Genomic DNA, 18,396 nt, shown 5'->3' on the forward strand with positions numbered 1-18,396 from the left:
TTGTCTACCCGAAAAAAAGTGTACAGAGGAAAGTGTGAAATTGTACAGATGCAAAATGTTACACAAAAACCATTCTGCAGAATGAGATAATCACATATGACACATGCCATTAATTCAGTCATCCTATTACAAAGTAATACAACCTTTGAGCAGAGACCTAGCCCAAGCAGATCATTTCCCTTGATAAAACTAATGGGAATAATGCTCAAACACATACACACTGATATTACTAAGGTGATCGATATGGATCTACTCAAATCATCTACAACTATAAAGCGCCTCTTACAGATAAACAACATGCTGAAACGGTGAAACCTGAATAAAAAAGGATGAAATCGTAAGATGTAGTGTAGTGTAACCATGCACTAACTGTTTTATCTGTCTTTTTTCTTCAGCCCCTCAGCCCTTGGACTGGAAGTGGATGATGACGGTTTTTGAGTATGATCCACCAGCCGTAAGCGCGACATGACATATGCCAGGAGTTCTTCATGGTGGGAGAATGTGAAGTCCAAGTGGGCATACTCAAACTCGTTGTATGATACATTCACACCCGATTCCTTCATTAACTTGTAGTGCTTTCTCACCATTGACGGCCGGATTACCTTGTCCTTCCGTCCGGCAACCAGATCAACTGGAATATCAATGAGCCAATAGCATTCACCCAAGTCCAATGGCTCGGAAGATCCATACACCTCCATGTTGGCAGATGCACTCCCATAATCAAACATCTTGAACTTCCTAGAGTGCTTCATCTGTGCAAGGTGGAGAGCCACATGAAATGAAACTCCTGGCATATCATTCATATTGTAGTGCGGTAAACCTAGCACACCAACCCAATTTGAGCTGTCTCCACCGACAACGTAACTCATCAGGGTTTGAACTAACCCTCCAACTGCAGGATAGTTATGAAAATCCCTAGCCAACTTGTTAAGTAGCATACGGAAGAATCTGGTTGGTATATAAAAGCTAGTCACAAATGGTGACAAAATAGGGGCCAACACAAGGAAAAGATGCTCCACGATGGTGAAAACGAAATTAGAATCAGCATGGAAGCCAGCAGGAGATAATAAAACCAATCTAGATAATCTGTGAGGCTTTTCTTCCACCCGGCGTGTTATAACATACATCAACATGGCAGCTCCTCCCAAGCTATGGCAAACTGCACAAAGTTTGTAAAGCTGATCATCAGTTTCCAGCTCAAGATCAGGTCGGCTAAGCTTCAATTCTAAAGTTTTCACTTGGTGAATTTTCTCTATCATTGCAGGAATATCCTCAGTCCCATGCTCATTGATGGAATATCGCCAGTACCTGCATCGATGCTCACATTTAGGGACAGCATTAATGTATTATAATGACACGACATAACAGGAGTTTATGGAAGAAATAGCATAGAGTCATTGTCCTATTGTTCCCATCCACAAGCTTTCTTGAATGCAAATGAATCGAAGGTATAACTCCATTCAAAACGGACAAAGGAAAAAAAAAAAAAAAACAATGAACTCATGCAAACTCACTGTCGTGAGGAAATGTTCTTGTCAACATGTTCCCTAGAAACCAGGCCTCGAAAATTCCCAAGGAAAACATCATATCCTGAAGCAAGCAAGCAATAACATATTTGTAGTTCAATATATTGAGAAATTCTGAAAATCATGCATACTTCTAAAGAAAATATAACAAACCTTGATCAAAGGCTGCAAAAGCAGGCGAACCAACAACCCCATTGCACACCCAGCTGGAAACAAAATAAACTTATTAGAAAGCATAGATAAGCAATAGGGTTGATAACTAATAATTTAATAATTTTGGAAATAGAGGAACAAAAGGAAGTTGTCTGTCACCTAATAGATCAAACTTGTACAACTTAACTTGCATTATCATAAACATGCCAACTCCATATATATTATGAAATTTTTCATAAATACTGCTAAGCTCAAAGTCAACGTCCTTATAAAGGTTTGACATTTATTTAAAGGAAAGTGAATCCAGAAGACTGTACAACAAATAGAAATCTTATGTTTTAGAATTTTCAATGTTCTACATAAAAATGATGCAGTGTAGGAAGTTAAAGAGAGAAAGACCGGACAATACATCATGCAGAGTGCTGGTGTGCAACCTTCAACAAACATTTATGATATTGACAACGCACTGAAATGCCCAAGCCATTAACCAACTAAATATAGCTCTGTAAGTTAGGGGTGGGCAGAAGGAGCACCGTCCCTCTAAATGCCCAAGCCACCAGTCCCCCCACAACCCCCCCCCCCCCCCCCCCCCCCGGGGCGGCCCGCCCCACCAGCCAGATGCCCCAGCCATCAGATGCCAAGGCTGGGCCCAGGCTTGCCCGCATTAGGCCCCATCTGCCCGCATATATACATCTATATATATTAACAAAAAACTATTTCTTTGGTAAAACGGTGTTGTTTAGGTGTTTGGCTGAGTACTATATAAAGAGAAAACCCTAGTTTGCTCTCCAAACTCCTTCCTCTCTTCTCTCTCTCCCTCCGCTGTTCTCTTCACTCTCTAGTCTCCTCTTCTCTTCTTCTCTTTCTCCGTTCTCTCCTCTCCTCTTCTTATCCTCCTCCTCCTCTTATCCTCCACTTTTTCTTCTCGAAGGCTGAAGCTTGTGACTGTGAGACACGGTGTCTCAAACACCCATGGCCCACAAGGCCACTGTGTGGTCGTGGTTCTTTGCTCAGACTCACGACTTGCTGCCAAGCCATGGTCTTGCTGGAGCAAAAAGTTGCGATATATTTTTTTTTTTTTTCAATCTGTGTTTGTAATTGTTGGATGATGGATCTATGAGTTTTAGGGTTGCATCAGTGAATTTGTTGGTTTTTTCGGTTGGTTTTGAATTTTTTTTTTCCCCAATTGTTTTTCCAGTTTTGGTTTTGGATTTGTGATTATGTGGACTTTTCCGCCGTCGGTGGGTGGTGGGCAGGGCGGGGTGGACGGTCATGGGGGCCAATCTGCCCCTCGGCATCCGGACCGGGGCACCTACCCACCGGGGGTGGTGGGTGGTGTCAGGGTCGGGGGTGGAACAAGGGCACCACCCAAACGGGGGGGTGCGGGTAGCAACCCTACCGTAAGTCACTCTAATAGACACTTGGATCAGGTCTGGCAGAGGGTAGAACAACTGGTAGACTTCCCACCCCTTTTTCTTCATTTCTATGTGATAGGAAACGTGTGTCATATATCAGCATAATGGGTATGTGGAGGACTTCAAAATATCAGGAGTACTTCTTTACTAAATTATCCTCTGAACAAACAGGACCCTAGCAAAACTAAAGAGTGAGGAGATGAAAATGGGAAAGTTGACAGTCGAGCACTTCCATTGTCTGGCAACAATTATTCACAAGAAAAGATTAATGAGGACAGTTGAATCCTGGATGATAAGGCAGGTACATATTTTTTTATCACTAAATAAGAATTTTATTGATGAGGACTAGGCATAGCGCAAAGTACACGGGGCATATACTAGAGCAAAACCAAAGCATGAGTGATAAGGCAGGTACATATGGAATGAAAAAACACTTGATGATCTCTACAATCATGAATACATATTAAGCTAGAGAGAAAACTGGGAAAAATCTGAAAGCCAGCAATTCTTTCAGGTATGAGAAAGCCTGTGTCAAGATTTGAGAACTGCAAATTCCAAGTGTAGCTTGTATGCAATTCTTAAAGCAATACAAGAAAATATTCATAATAACAAACTACAACAAATTGGTGGTAATAAAAGGTAACCAATTATGTCATCTAGATGCTGGGCTTACAACAATAAAAAAGGCCAAAGGAAAATGGTTGCAGATTAAATAATTCAAAATGTAAAATTGCACCTATGAGTTTGGCTGGAGGTCAAGAGCTGGTGAACAGGGAGTAGACAAATTTTTGTATCTAAGAAAGAAAGAACTAACTCACCCCATAGATGAGTCCATAATTCCATGCTGAAGATAAACTGCTTTCCTTGCATCACGTCTGCAAGATCACACTGCAGGTGTAAGGCACAATATAATTAGATAAACTTACAATTTGACAAGAAAAAGTTTATACCGAGGGATTCTTTCCAAAAGAAGAACATATCCATCTGCAGTGATCACATGGATAGCTTCGTATGGGTACCTAACACAATGAGAAAAGTGCGAAATTTGTAGAAAATATGAGTAACTAATAAAAGAAACATATCTTGAAAAAATTTAGCACAGATGGCTCTTACCCAAGCTCTGTTATGACATCTTGACATGTCCGAGCATCTGTATTTAGAGATTGATGATGAAAAGTAGTATTTCGTTCAGTAGGAGCTGGATCATTTTCCCCAAGTGTAGCTGTAGTGAAAGAGGCTTCCAAAACACTTCCATCATTCTCTCTAGTACCCCCATTGTGAGATGAGATCCAGCCTGATAGTTTTCTGAGAGCCTCTAACGGGGAAAGAATAAAATGAGCTGCCTTATGAACAACATCAAAAATGGCTTCTATGAAGATCTCAATTGCTAGATGAAGATCCTGGTTAACATCCAAGATAAAATAAGCCAAAAAGAAATCATAGATCTCAATCTTTCCATAAGAGGATCAAACCAAACAACAAACCACAATTTCCAAGAGCGATGACTGATGGTAGACTTTGCACATACCTCTATGACTCCACGTCTCCTGTCAGTGGTACGGTGAACAATGTGGTCCTTGAGGGTTAGCGCTCTTTTAATCGAACGTAAATTTGGAGATTGGTTTTCAGATACAGCAGGGGCTTTTGATCCCCTATTATAAAGAAAATGACAAAGATAAACCGGGATTCCCAGGAGCAATTTGGCAGGCAACAGAATCCAAAAGAATAAGCATCTGATCCATCCTCTATAATGCCTATCATACTTGGTAAAAGCACTAGCCCCAGAGGCTCGTGAACTCTGAGATGATGGTGATGCAGGATATATGTTTAGGTCACTATCTTCTTCAGCAGATGAGTAATCTACACTTGATGTATCAGAATCCACAGAAAGCTCATGAATGAGCTGGTTGAAAGAAGACACTCCACTGTATCATCAAGAAAAAAGCAGAAATGTTAAAAACTAAAGCAAAGATGCAGGATATGTCAAAAAAATCACCACATAAGTTCTTTAGCTGCTATTCTTGGGTGAAAAGATATAAAAGCTGTTTAACAGAGACAAGTTTGTAATCACAAGTGACAAGTGACAAAATATACATCCGAATCAACATGATTACAATCAGTTTATATCCAGAAAGAGAGAGAGAGAGAGAGAGAGAGAGAGAGTACAACCAGGTTTATGATAAAACATGAACCATCATTTCACAATATGTAAAACCCATTTCAAAATGGTATGGAGATAGGAAATCTCATACTGTTCACCCTCACCACAGAATTCTTTATATGATGATTTATTGGATAAAACAAGCATTGTAGAAGATACTGAAAGTGCAATAATTGACTTAGGATACGTTTGGAAGGAAATCTCATACTGTTCACCCTCACCACAGAATTCTTTATATGATGATTTATTGGATAAAACAAGCATTGTAGAAGATACTGAAAGTGCAATAATTGACTTAGGATACGTTTGGATGGTAAGAGTATCTCGGATCATCTGTGAATAGTAGTGAAATAGTTTATGAATAGTAGTCTACTGTTTGTGAATAGTAGTGTAGTGTGAGATGGTCTCAGCAGCCAAACATAGCCTTAATTGTTTATCAGAATAACGCATCCCCCTTTCTTTAACTGCATCTTGTTTGCAAGGTAGAGAAAGTGATTATATCTTTTTTTGTTGATATGTACAGTGATTAAATATTCTTTCTCAAATGCAGCTCGAGAAAAAACCAAGAAATATATATTTACACCATAATTAGATTCAAAGCAGTGACCCCTAGCATGCATGAGCTTGTTTTGTGAAGATTAATAAAGGAGAAGCTATTTCAAGACCCGTTTAAAATCTTAAAACTCAAAGCAGTGACCCCTAGCATGCATGAGCTTGTTTTGTGAAGATTAATAAAAGAGATAACCATCCAACTGCACAATAATGCCTAACATTTCCATTTTCATATATACATCAAACCCAAGTTCTAGAAAACGGGTGTATTAGCTACCTTATGATGCAAGGTTGATAAGAAACCTGCCTACAAATGACTTACCTATTGGGAAAGTGGTTATGTGGATACCAATAAGAAGTGCTTTGTGGAAGGCCATTATATAATCAAAATATGGTGGGGCTCAGGGTGTATGGTGTTCAAACGAGATGAGCGAGCCACACGAGGTGGGGCTTTGGAAGCATATAAAAAGAGGATGGGATAGTTTCTCCAAATATACCCGCTTTGAGGTGGGTGACAGGTACAAAATCAAATTTTGGCATGACATACGGTTTGGTGATATTGCCCTCAAGGAAGTCTATCCAGAGATCCACGGAATTGCACAGATTCAAGAAGCCTCAATTGCAAATCTTGTGGAAATATATAGTTGCACTCCGTTGAAGAATGCCACCTTCATTAGAGCCACATGATTGGGAAATTGATGCATTCACAAAGTTCTACAATCTTGTATACTCTGTGTGGGGGGAGATGCAAATAAGATTTTCTGGAGTCCTTCTAAAATAGGGAAGTTCTGTTCATTCTATAAGTCTCTCATTGTGCAGAGCGTGAATCCATTCCCATGGAAAAAACTTGGAAGACCAAGCCTCCCCTTAAAGTAGATTTCTTCGTATGGACAGCTTCTTTAGAGAATATTCTCACTTTAGAAAGCCTAAGGAAACTCAGTTTCATCGTAACAGATTGGTGTTGTACGTTTAAAAAGAACAGGGAGTATGTTGATAATTTACTACTTAATTGTGAGATTGCCATGACCTGATGGAATGAGTTTTTCGCTAAAGTGGGGTTAGCTTGGTTGATGCCGACAACAGTGATTGACTTCCTAGCAAATTGGAGAGGCCTTCATGGTGGTCAAATAGATCGCAACAATCTAGAAGATGGTCCTGATATGCCTATGGTGGTGTCTTTGGTGGAAGAGGAATTAAAAGAATTTTCAAAGACCATTAGCAATCAATGGATGAGTTTAAAATGTTCTTTCTCAACACTTTGCCCCATTGGTTGATTGTAATAGATCTTAATGGTTTGAACTTTCATGACTTCCTTGTATCACTAGACCTCATGCATAGGTGTTGCTTCTGTGTATGTCCCGTGTACTTAGGCTATGCCAATTATTTCCATCAATAAAATTTCTTATGCACACGCATGAGCACGCGCAAACAGAACTATGCACCTCATTTTCAACAAGTTCAATTCCTCAAATTTCTGTTTAAAAACTACATTTCCAAAATAATTTTCTCCATTCTGTATTTTTGGGTAAACCTCTACTTTACAATCAACAATGAACAATATACTTCACACACAAGTTTTGGATGCAGAATGTCTTCCCAAAAAAAAAAATGGTTACCAACAAAATAATTAATGCTTACTTTTCCATCCAACGAGGAAATCGAGGACCACGAAAGGTTGGTCTGAGCTCCCAGCCATGGATACCTTCAAGTATAGTAGCCTTTCCGGGTAAAATAGTCAACAAAAGTGCTGACACTCCATTTATCAGCCTCACGATATTGTTCAGAGATTCATAGGTGAATGTCTTCACAGACCTGCACTAAAAAGATAAAACCCAAAAAAATAAATGCAAGGGAAATTGCTCATGTCATGACCAAAAATATCTCTAAAAAAGACACTCTCAAGGGAAATATCCCAAGCCACCGGTAGGCACATAAAGATGGATAAAAAAAGTCCAAACATAGCACGGGAAAATATAAGCTATAGTGACACCCAAATGATCCATAACAGCTCAAATGAATTCAACCAAAAAATACCCACTGTTATCAGCAATACCAAAGAGAGCATGTGGAAAAATTACAGATGCTTTGGCAGAGAGAATGGGCCGGAAGCCGCCTTCACAGGAAAAGCTAAAAATTGATTTACGTTTAAAAAAGAAACCAATATGCACAGAATGCATGACTACAAGGTGATTAAATAAGGGGCATAGAAAATTTACCTAATCAAACAAGGTTGAACAAAGAATGAACAGGTATTACCAGCTTGCTACAAACACATGAAATTGGCCAAACCATTTATTTGTTTGTTCCCAAATTCCTAAAAGTTTGACCAAGCCTACTCCTAAGTGGATGTCTGAACTGCACATCACAGACTATTCTTTTTTATGTTTTCATGACCAGAGAATCATTTTTATACATCACTCTAAATATGGCTAACAACGATATTTTTTTTGATCGGTAATCAAGTAGTTTTATTCATAATAATAGGCAAATCCCAAGTACACAGGGAGTACACTTGAGAAATACTTAACTAGAGTTTACAACTGAAAGAAGAAAGTCATGGACATTTAGTCCATTACAAACAATGGCCCCCACCCAAGAAAACAATGTTTTAAAGAAAAAAAACTTTCAGCTCCCCCATTGTTCTCTCATGGTCTTCAAAACTTCTATCATTTCACTCTCGCTAGATACACCAACACATACAAAATATGGCTAACAACAATATGTGTAACACTTCCCTCAATCCCAGAAATATATGGCGATATAGTAAGCCTAAGTGACTACAAACCCATTAAACTACCTAAGATTGGTGCTAGAGTTCAACTTCACAGAACCAAGAAAGTCAACAGACGCTTCCTGATTGTTAGTGTAACCACAAAAACAACAGGCACATTTAAAATGCAATTTTCATCGCTAGCAATGAAAGGCACAAAAAGCAAACAAGCCTATCGTAACGACTCGAAGTTGTACTGAGAAAGTCTCTCATGGATTCGAATAAAGTGCTGAATTTCATACTTCCTCGTAACAAAAGGAGTTAAAAATTAACCCACATTGATTAAATTAACTAACCCAGTTCGTCCAATCATCAAACTGTTCCGTACTTCCATATATACAACAAATTAAGTCTTAGTTCTATACGTCAAAAAACCTTCATAATTATGAATTTCCACAAATCAATTCAAAATCAATCCATACGGATGATCAAATCAAGATTAAAACTTATACAAAACATAAAGCTGATTAAAAAGACCCCCTTTTTACATAGTCCCACAGTTCAAATTGCAATAAAAGTACTCGTATGCACACTCAAATAGCAATAATATTCTGGGAAACTGAAAGAAGAAGAAGAAAAGGGCGCTGACTCTTTGGTGACGGCGAGGACGTTGTCAACGAACCGCTGCAACATCTAATTCGGCCAACAGAAGGTGATAAAAACAAACAAAATTTCTGGGAGCCGAAGATCGGAAGCGCCGAGATAGAGAGAGATGGCAGGGAAGCGAATGCGTGTGGAGAGGGTCCCGACCGAAAGATATGTTTTGCAGCAACGAATCCTGCCGTACGGATCACGCGAAAGTCGGTCGTTCAAAACGGAGTAAACGTGGTGGAATCTGATTAAGGCGGCACTGTATATGTGTCGCTTGGCCGACTGGACATTACGTCCACGTGCAGTTACCATTATACAGACCGTGTGTGATGGCGGACGGTTAGGATGTAATTAACGATAGAGGAGTGCTACTCAACCTCTCCGATCTCTACACCTCATAGTCTTTTAAATTTTTAAATTTTTTAATATTTTTTGAGTTTATTATTTTTAAATTATTTAAATTTTTTTATTCATTATTCATATATTAAATATTTAATAATAATTAATAATAATAAAAATTTAAAAAAAAAATGTAGCATGTGAAAGTTGTATTGAGCGGATTTTTTCTTAACGATAAGGCTACACAAGTTGTAATGTGAAAGTGAAATCGATAACGCTTACACGCAATGCAGATCAATGCATGGCTGCAGAGTGTCCTCTACTTCTGACCACCAAACTCTTGCTCTTCTGCTAATTTTAGTAGTTTTTGTGTTGGGCTCAGAGAAAAAAATATCTCAAAGTTCAATAAGATATTATTATCTTACTCTCATTATATATAAAATATAATATATTTATTATTATTATACGATCTTTTATTAGATAATTTTTTATCATCTAATGATGATAAATATATCACGTTTTAAATAATGTGATATGAATATAGAATATAACATTACTTAAAAATATCTTACAAGAAATGAGAAGAGAGAAGAAAGTTCCACAAAAATATCTATTGAACTTAACTTTGATAAAAATTAGGATTAAATATGAAATCTGAATTTTCTTGAATTCTAAATCAAAGTCACAATTTTTAACTTTTGCAATATTGATATATGAAAATAAGGCAAAAAGATTACCACATGGTATACTAATACCTCATGTTATGTCAATCTTTGATTGGTTTACACATAGCATTATTATGCTACATAACATTCCTTTTATTAGCTTTTTCTAACAGTAGATTAATGTAAGTATCTTAATTTTTGAGTTTTTTTTTTATTTTCATATGTCAATGTTGCGAAAGTTGAAAATTGTGACATCGAAAAATCATATACACTATATTATCATTTCATTATATAAAATATGACACATTTATCTCATTTGAATGATTCTTTATAATCTAATGGTGATAACTGTGTTATATCTTACGTAGTGGGATAAAAGTTAGATAAGACTTTATTCTGGATACTCAGTGACAATAACAAAAATTCCATGACTGGCTTTGTAGTTTCCTATTTTAAACGCAAATCCACTTTGATATCAGAATCTACACAAATTTATTCATGAGATGGAAGCAAAGCAATTGATACAAGCAAGTCTGTCTGATAGTAGGGAAAAAACTGAACTGTATACATGCCCACATTGATGGCACCAAAATCTGTATAAGAGAGGGGAGAGAGAGATGGAATACTGTAATGCATTGGTAAACGATCTATATTATTTTGCCTTTTAATTGCTACTTAAGCTGTAAAATGTTGTGTATAGGAGCTGGCCAATGTGGCCATGATCTGCTCATTTAAACATAGAACTCATAATCTGCAGAAAACGAGTCATATATAGGTTTGCTTTCTTGGTTGATTGCAGTTGACTTTTAAATGGCTCAACATGAGTCCATCACCAACAAATCATTTTGTTCTTTCGAAGCTGGGGCAGCTACGCCTGAGAATGCTGCTGTGGTAGTATTGTTGCCTTCTTCTGTTCTTGATGTGAAGGCAAACTCAGAAACCAAGGCCAGGTGATCACTACCTATATTCTGTACAACGATACATTTTTAATATCAGACTGGGATAGAAATGTATCTACACACCTGGATATTTAATTACAACGATAGATACAATCAAAAACCGATTATAAGCAACGTGGAAAACTGTGTTGCAGTATAACAAAATGAGGATTTCTGTGAATAAAAATTTTATAATCCTATCCAAAAAAATAATATGCACTAGAATCCAGTGCCTTAGGCTCTATTTGGATGGTAAGAGTATCTCAGATTATCTGTGAATAGTAGTGAAATAGTTTATGAATAGTAGTGAATAGTTTGTGAATAGAAATGAACTGAATGTGAATAGTAATAAAATAGTTTGAGAAGGTTTGAGAACAGCTGTGTTCCCAAATTTACCAGCTGAGAAAGACATCGGTGTTATGATACTAAACTTGGGCAAACCTAGAGCCCAAGTTAATTAAAGAAAAGGAACCTGTGGATTAAAGAACCTGTGCATAAACCCAACCAAACCTGTGATGAAAAAATATTCAGTACTTCCAAAATGATGTCAAAAGTAGAGGATAACTGACTAAAAATTTTTCAAAAGTTTCTTTTCGATCCCAGCTAAACAGGGTAATATTGTGCAGCATCAACCAACTACCATCTTGTTTGCTTACAAAAAAATTGGCATCAACCATAACAGGTTGAGAAGAACATTGAAACCTGTAACTTCTACCTATAGTTTGGAGGTTAGAAATTTGACATAGAAAGGGGGAGACTTGTTAGAGCCCAAACTGTAAATAAAATAGCCTACAGTTTGTATGGTCTTTTGCATTGATTTATAGTGTTTACAGAAATCAAAAGTTGACATTTACAGCTCTGCTTCTAGCTGTATAGAAATTATACAATGAAAGACAGATGCTATCTAACGGAGACAGTATTTACGTATAAAACTATAATCATGCATAATTGTAATCTCGTAGAAGTAGTTTAGCAATAAATCACGGACTTGTCTCTTCACAAACAAGATGTCCGAAAAGTAACATCCACGCTGAGACTAAAAAGTTATCATTATAAAGGTGTTGGAACTCTCAGCTTTGAGAGGATGGCAAATGTTTCAATTTTTTTTTTTTTTTTTCCAAAAATCTGTTCAACTTCAATCCAAATTATCTTTAAATCCCACAAAATTATATTGCTCATAAAAAGTTTTCATCTAAACATTTGCCTAGGTTTCCATAAAAAGAAAACAAACAACTTTCACATTTGAAAAGAAAACACTAACACGAGTTTTATCAAAAAAACTTCTCAAATCCACTTATCCGCTCTCACAAACTACAATACAAAACATATCTTAAAAAATTTATCCAAAAAACTTATCTTTCCTATGCGCTTTCACAAAATGCAATAGAAAACACACCTCAGAATTCTTTTCAAGAATTCTCAAAATTTTCACTATCCAAACATGCACAAGCCCTCTTCATTAATTTCCTAACATGACTCAAAGCTAGACATAAAAGAAACCTCCATAATCCCTTCAACGCAAATGTATATCACCGTATTCATTAAAATGCTTTTAAGTTTTATCAAATTGCATCAGATGGCAGAACTCTCAAGTGTTCTCACCTTGCACGGGAGACTGCCTGTACTGTGGAGAGTATCAAATGGAATAATATCCAGAACTTTTGTGGGTACAAGGCCATCAGAGTACCTGTATCCATATAAGAAATTTAATATTTACCGTATTATCAGCCACCATTGGAATCATCATCGAAACTTTCAGGAAAAGAAAGTGATTTACCATAAATAGTCAACAGTTCCAAGAAACTTTGAATGGTAGGATGTAGCTAGAGGTTCGCCATTAGATCCCCTCGTTTTTCTAGAACCCTAAAATTATACAGATGAACATACAGGAAAATAGATATAAGTAATTTGACGTAGAAGATAGGATATCAAATGATCAATCAAGGAAGAAGGAAAATAACAAAATCTTAACTAGAAATGTTGAGTGTCTTATTACCTTCACTGCAGCGTAGGAGCTGGAAAGCTTCAAGGGATGCACAAGTACATGGCACCCAGCATCACCAGTAGCAACTTCTACCTCTCTGTCCGTCCAGCAATTTTCAAGTAATCTGAAATTGAGTTTTCAAGCATATGAAGTTCAATGATCAGCACTAAAAAAATAATATAGATTTGCAAAACTCAAAGTAAGAAATAAAAAACAGAGTCAAGATATTCTACTGAACCTAAACCAAGGCATATGCCTCTAGGTGTGATATCAACTACTCTTATCCTTTTTCATTCAGCAAAAATAGAGAGAGAGAGAGAGAGAGAGAGAGAGAGAGAGAGAGAGAGAGAGAGAGAGAATGATACAAATAGATGAAATAAAATAGATAGCCCAAAATATAATAGAAAAGAAGCAGGTAGATGTCATGGTTCTGATTGAAGGGTAGGGAGTGTTGCTGCTGGTTTGCATGAAGGCTTGTGCAGAAGTCGTGAAGAAGGCTTGAGTATAAAGTGGCAGTTTTATTAGTTACTAGTCGGAGTAAGGAATGGTGTCGTGTAAGTAATAGAAATTTTATTACTCATTACGCTGCCGTTTTGTGTAAGTAGGAACTGAGTAGATAAGTGCAACGCAGTCGTTTCATTAATCCATACACTTGAATACGCTATCATTTGTAAAGACAATATACCAACTACATAAACTCGAGCTGGGGGAAATATTCCTCACTCAGAAAATTCAGCCAAACATTACCCTCTTCTCTAATTCTCTCTCTCTCAACTTCTTCTTCTGGAGATTACTATCTCGAACTAGTAAGAACTCGGCTCATTACAGTAGACTAGTACTATAGGAATGGATTTTAACTGATAAAATCACAGCACCTACAGTTTCAAGATATAACGCTAGATTCTGGCATCTAATAGGATTGAGTCCATATAAATAAGATGAAAATTGCACCCAAAAATAAAGCATTCCAATGCTTTGTTGTGTCAGTAATTTGGAGAGAGAGCCTCTGTACATATATGATTGAGAAATAGAATTTGTGTTTAATTTTTCAAGAGATAAAAAGCCAGAACAATGAAGAAATAAAAATAATAATAATAATAATAAAAAGAACTCCATAACATGGGTTACCTGATGCTTTTCATGAGACTGATGGTAAAGGTACACAAAACCATCTATATAAGGAACCTGGGCCAGGCCCAAGCACAAGTGTGCTGCTGTGGCCAGAGTTCTTAACCAAGACATATATATATATTCTTATTTATTGATCATACAAAAAATAACTTGTGGCAACTACAAAAGAGAAATAGAATACCCGTTCATTATGATGAATGGACTGCTCACTTCTTTCTTCAACCCCAAAACTTGGGCAGGATGACAACTTTTCTGCCCAGATAAGTCTCTTCTATCATAGAATAAGATATTTAGCTGCAAAATTAAAACCAGAATAATTTCTATCAGTACCTTGGCCATGAAAGTTGTATTTTAGTTCATGAATGACCACAGTCAGTATTATTTCTGTAGTGAATGGACTTCTATAACAATATAATGTTAATGAGGTTATCAACTTAAAAGGGTGATTCACCTTGGAGGATGAAAGGAACTTGTATATTGCACTCTGTCAACAAGAAGGGGAAGAATTATACTTTATCAGTGCAAAAAGTAAACTCAAGACAAATATAGTCTAAAATACCACACCTGAGGAGTGCTATTGAAATCGCCTGCAAGGACGAGAGGGGCATCTCCCCATTTTGCTGAGAGTATCTGTGCCCTCAACAAGAGAAAGCGTATCTGAAAAGTTAAGTTATTCAATATCAAAGCACATCCACAAAATGATACCACAGATTGAAAAAAATGTTGAAATTCTTAATTTAAAAAAATGAAATGCAAACCACAGTTTTTTTTTTTTTTTTATTTATATTTGATACAAAGAACACTTACATCAAAAGTTATTCAATAAATTAATAATTATCCAAAAATTCATTAAAAGATCCATATTGAATGAAACAGTGACAACAGCGAGTATTATTTGTACATAGTCTTGTTGAAAGAAAAATTGCATTAAACTGAAAAGAGAGAGGAGGGCCTGCCAGCTGGGGTTCAGAGTGGAGGGCAAAGATAACCAAAGCACTCATCACCAAGAATGTTGATAATTACTCTCTTTTATATCATTCTTCTTCTTCTTTTGCACCCCTATGAACAAATTTTAATTTTACTGGTAATAAAGATTCTGTACTACATGTCACAACTATTTTGACACAGTTATTGCCCAATCAATTGTGCAAAAATGCTATGAGATACATAAGATACTTCACATCTGACAAAGATCACTGCAAGAGGAATATATAAGTTGTGTTATTAAGCCTCAGGATTAGAAGTAAATATGTTCCAAGCATGAATAATAATATAAGACGTCATCATACTCATAAAAAAAAATGATATAAGACGTCAAGGTAAATTCACTTACTTGACCTAATTTAACATCCCCACGGCTTGGGTTATAAAGGACATGGATGTTACCAACCAGTAGTCTTCTGGATTCATCTTTTCGCATCTTCCTGTATCAGCACCAAGTCAGCCTTCAAAGCATCAAAATATTTATCATAATACCACTAAAAAACTCAGCTGATGCATATGAATCAGTACCTCAAAAACAGAAAGTTGAGCAACATTATCACGAAGACCAAACTCCTTGAATTCAATACTCTGGCCCTCTAATAACCGGAATCTAATAGAAATGAGTTAAAATTATTCATATATCTCAACAAACCAGTCTCAGAAACATAATGCAAAATTGAACATAAATTTCTTACTCATCAGCTTTCCAAAACATAGCACAGCCATCAGCAGCATCTCCAGTGCGTCTCTACAAATGCAAACAACTTAGGAATATTTAAGTCCAATTTGAAGAAAGCTGTAATTTAATACAATTACTTGAAACACATACAGCTCCATTTGCACGGGTTGCCAGGTTCCAGACTTCATTTATCAAGTGAAATACCACCATATGATGGCCTATTTATCAGATGAAGCATACCACAAATTGGCTCACTTTGATAACATTAGCTTCCCACGGATGTCAAATTTTATCAAACATTTCTTAACATTGAAAATTTTTCTATTTTTTTTGTTAGGAAAAAAGTTTAAAATCATTTGGTTTAAGACAATTTTCACTAAACAGCATATCAAGCATGATTTTTCAAATCATAACTGACTGGAACTGTATGAAGGCCAAGTACAATTCCATGTGTCTGAAATACTAACTTGATGGATAAAATTATCTCAAAATTAAAAATTACCTTATATGACCCAGCATATCCTGCTTTCACCAAAATGTCTGATAGTTCATAATACCTGTCGACTTCCTAACAAGATCGCCAATGCCCAATGTAAGTTCTGCCACAAACTCATTGCAGACTAAGAATGAAAGTTTTAAATAATTATTTTTGTTTTATAATGGCAAGAAATCCCAAAGACCGTCCAAACACAACATGTCTTTTACTAGGTTAAATCTTGGACCCGTACAATGTGCCCTCGTCCCACATATCAAGAACATCATTGTCTTTTCACTGATGGGACGTGGAATCTGCAAATTATTTGCACCCAAGGTTGGAAACCTTAAACCTAGGGTAGCATACCTCCCAAAACCAAGGCCTTTACCGCTTCCTAGGGGTTATCTTAAATAAATGAATAGACAACAAATGAACCTTACTTGCAAACAGATGATATCAGGATTCCATCCCATGAGTTCTTTGCAAATGACCTTCTTACGGCGCTCCCAGTTCATGTAAAAAGGAGGAACATTTGAGTATAGATCTTTGTGTTTCAAAGCATTTCTGTCCCCCAATATGTTATACGACACAATTGTAAGTCTGTCTGGTACATACAAAACCCACAAACCACAAGAAATTTATACATTGCTCAATCAATGTGCTAGAGATATACGGTGTAATTCAAACTCTTCAACAAGAGCCAGTATAAGTCATACGAATTACATGCGACAAAACACTAAAGTTCTCTATGGAGAAAAATTAATCAAGAAATTCAAATACTAGTGCGCCATTTGAGTGCTGAGAAAATGCTAAACTATAATCTTTGAGAACAAAACGTCCTTTTTCTTCATCTTCTTTTCATCCCGTTTTCTCGGCAACCAAGCAAAAAGTTCATGAAAACCATATGTCATCAGCATATATGCAGGCCACATGAAGAAGAATATTCCAGGGAGACCCTATTTACATATACCTGGAGACGCAAGTGGTTGATCAGCTTCGACCCAGTCACGAACATTATCCACACCCTGATCCAATGGTCTACGACTGATGGGAGTACTGCACCATCGACGGATGTACGAACGGGAAGACAAGGAAGACGGCGATAATGGAGAAGAATCTGCGGAACCAGAGGTGCAGCAAGAGATGGTGGGCTTGAAGAAAAGAGGGTGGCGCTTCGGCGATGCCAAGCTCAGTACAGTCATGGCCGCCACGGGGGGGCGCGTGCGGAGCCAAGCGGAGACTTCGAAGCCCATTCTCGTGGTGTCTTTTTGGCAGAGCTCAGCGCCACAGCTTGTGGAGCTGAGGATTCTATCCAAAGAGAGCACGGCACAGGATCACCACCTTCTGACCGCTTGGTTTATATCAAGCCAACTCGATCGAACCAACATATACGATGCGAATTCTGTCGGAAAGTGACAACTCGATATTTTTTCATCATCCCTCGTCGTCTCGTAAAATGATATTAGATTATAAATTTAAAAATAAAATATAATAAATAATTTCTAATTATTTAATACCCTATCATAAAATAATAATAAAATAATAAAAATTTTAATAATAAATAATATTACTCTAAATAATTTTGTAGTATTTATTATTATTCCAATAAATTTTTTGAACCCTAATAAATATTGAATAGATTAATATAAACCTATTTATTTTTCTTCTAATCGTCTTTATATTATTAGAACATCCTTTTTTTTTTAATTTAGATATTCTATGGTTTTTATCTAATCTTTAAAATTTCAAATAAAAGAGATTGATACATAAAATGAATCTTATAGTATTTATAACTAACTGAATAGATTTCTCGAATAATATTAAATGTTAGATAAGCATTTCAGACAAATTTTATTGTAGTATAAGTTTTGTTTTCCCCTATTAGCTTACAAAATTGTGTGGTATTATCTTCACCAATACAAGAGTAACAAATGGGTTTTGCTACTCATTAATCTCACACACGACACACTACATTTATTTTAATTTTTTTAATTTATTTTATTGTATTCTTTTTAAACTAATTAAATCATTCT

General features: G+C 36.5%; 2 protein-coding genes across 8 annotated transcripts; both read right to left on the reverse strand.

Annotated features, from left to right (window-relative positions):
- Window positions 1-58: 58 nt before the first annotated feature.
- On the reverse strand, window positions 59-9,455 carry LOC122299280 (gastric triacylglycerol lipase-like). Of its 3 annotated transcripts, XM_043109425.1 has the most exons (10): window positions 9,167-9,455; window positions 7,446-7,619; window positions 4,858-5,019; window positions 4,623-4,746; window positions 4,208-4,494; window positions 4,045-4,113; window positions 3,913-3,969; window positions 1,680-1,732; window positions 1,515-1,590; window positions 59-1,308 (listed from the first exon to the last, which is right to left on the reverse strand). In XM_043109425.1, the coding sequence occupies exons 1-10, from the start codon at window positions 9,208-9,210 to the stop codon at window positions 375-377; spliced, it is 1,980 nt and encodes a 659-aa protein (XP_042965359.1). In that variant the 5' UTR covers window positions 9,211-9,455; the 3' UTR covers window positions 59-374. The 3 variants fall into 3 exon arrangements, with proteins under 3 accessions (XP_042965359.1, XP_042965358.1, XP_042965360.1); XM_043109424.1 differs by having other exon boundaries at window positions 4,623-5,019; XM_043109426.1 differs by having other exon boundaries at window positions 4,623-5,019; window positions 7,446-7,624.
- Window positions 9,456-10,640: 1,185 nt separating this feature from the next.
- On the reverse strand, window positions 10,641-17,729 carry LOC122299232 (carbon catabolite repressor protein 4 homolog 3). 5 transcript variants are annotated; one of them, XM_043109325.1, is made up of 13 exons: window positions 17,334-17,729; window positions 16,804-16,967; window positions 16,391-16,456; window positions 15,905-15,957; window positions 15,738-15,819; window positions 15,559-15,645; window positions 14,790-14,882; window positions 14,677-14,709; window positions 14,407-14,519; window positions 13,107-13,218; window positions 12,888-12,973; window positions 12,713-12,797; window positions 10,641-11,140 (listed from the first exon to the last, which is right to left on the reverse strand). In XM_043109325.1, exons 1-13 carry the CDS (start codon window positions 17,614-17,616, stop codon window positions 10,988-10,990), a joined length of 1,410 nt encoding a protein of 469 aa, XP_042965259.1. In that variant the 5' UTR covers window positions 17,617-17,729; the 3' UTR covers window positions 10,641-10,987. The 5 variants fall into 5 exon arrangements, with proteins under 5 accessions (XP_042965259.1, XP_042965261.1, XP_042965263.1 ...); XM_043109327.1 differs by having other exon boundaries at window positions 16,804-16,854; window positions 17,334-17,525; XM_043109329.1 differs by having other exon boundaries at window positions 16,804-16,927; window positions 17,334-17,474.
- Between the last annotated feature and the right edge of the window lie 667 nt (window positions 17,730-18,396).

This window comes from Carya illinoinensis, chromosome 16 (assembly GCF_018687715.1).
Source record: "Carya illinoinensis cultivar Pawnee chromosome 16, C.illinoinensisPawnee_v1, whole genome shotgun sequence".
Classification (NCBI taxonomy): domain Eukaryota; kingdom Viridiplantae; phylum Streptophyta; class Magnoliopsida; order Fagales; family Juglandaceae; genus Carya; species Carya illinoinensis.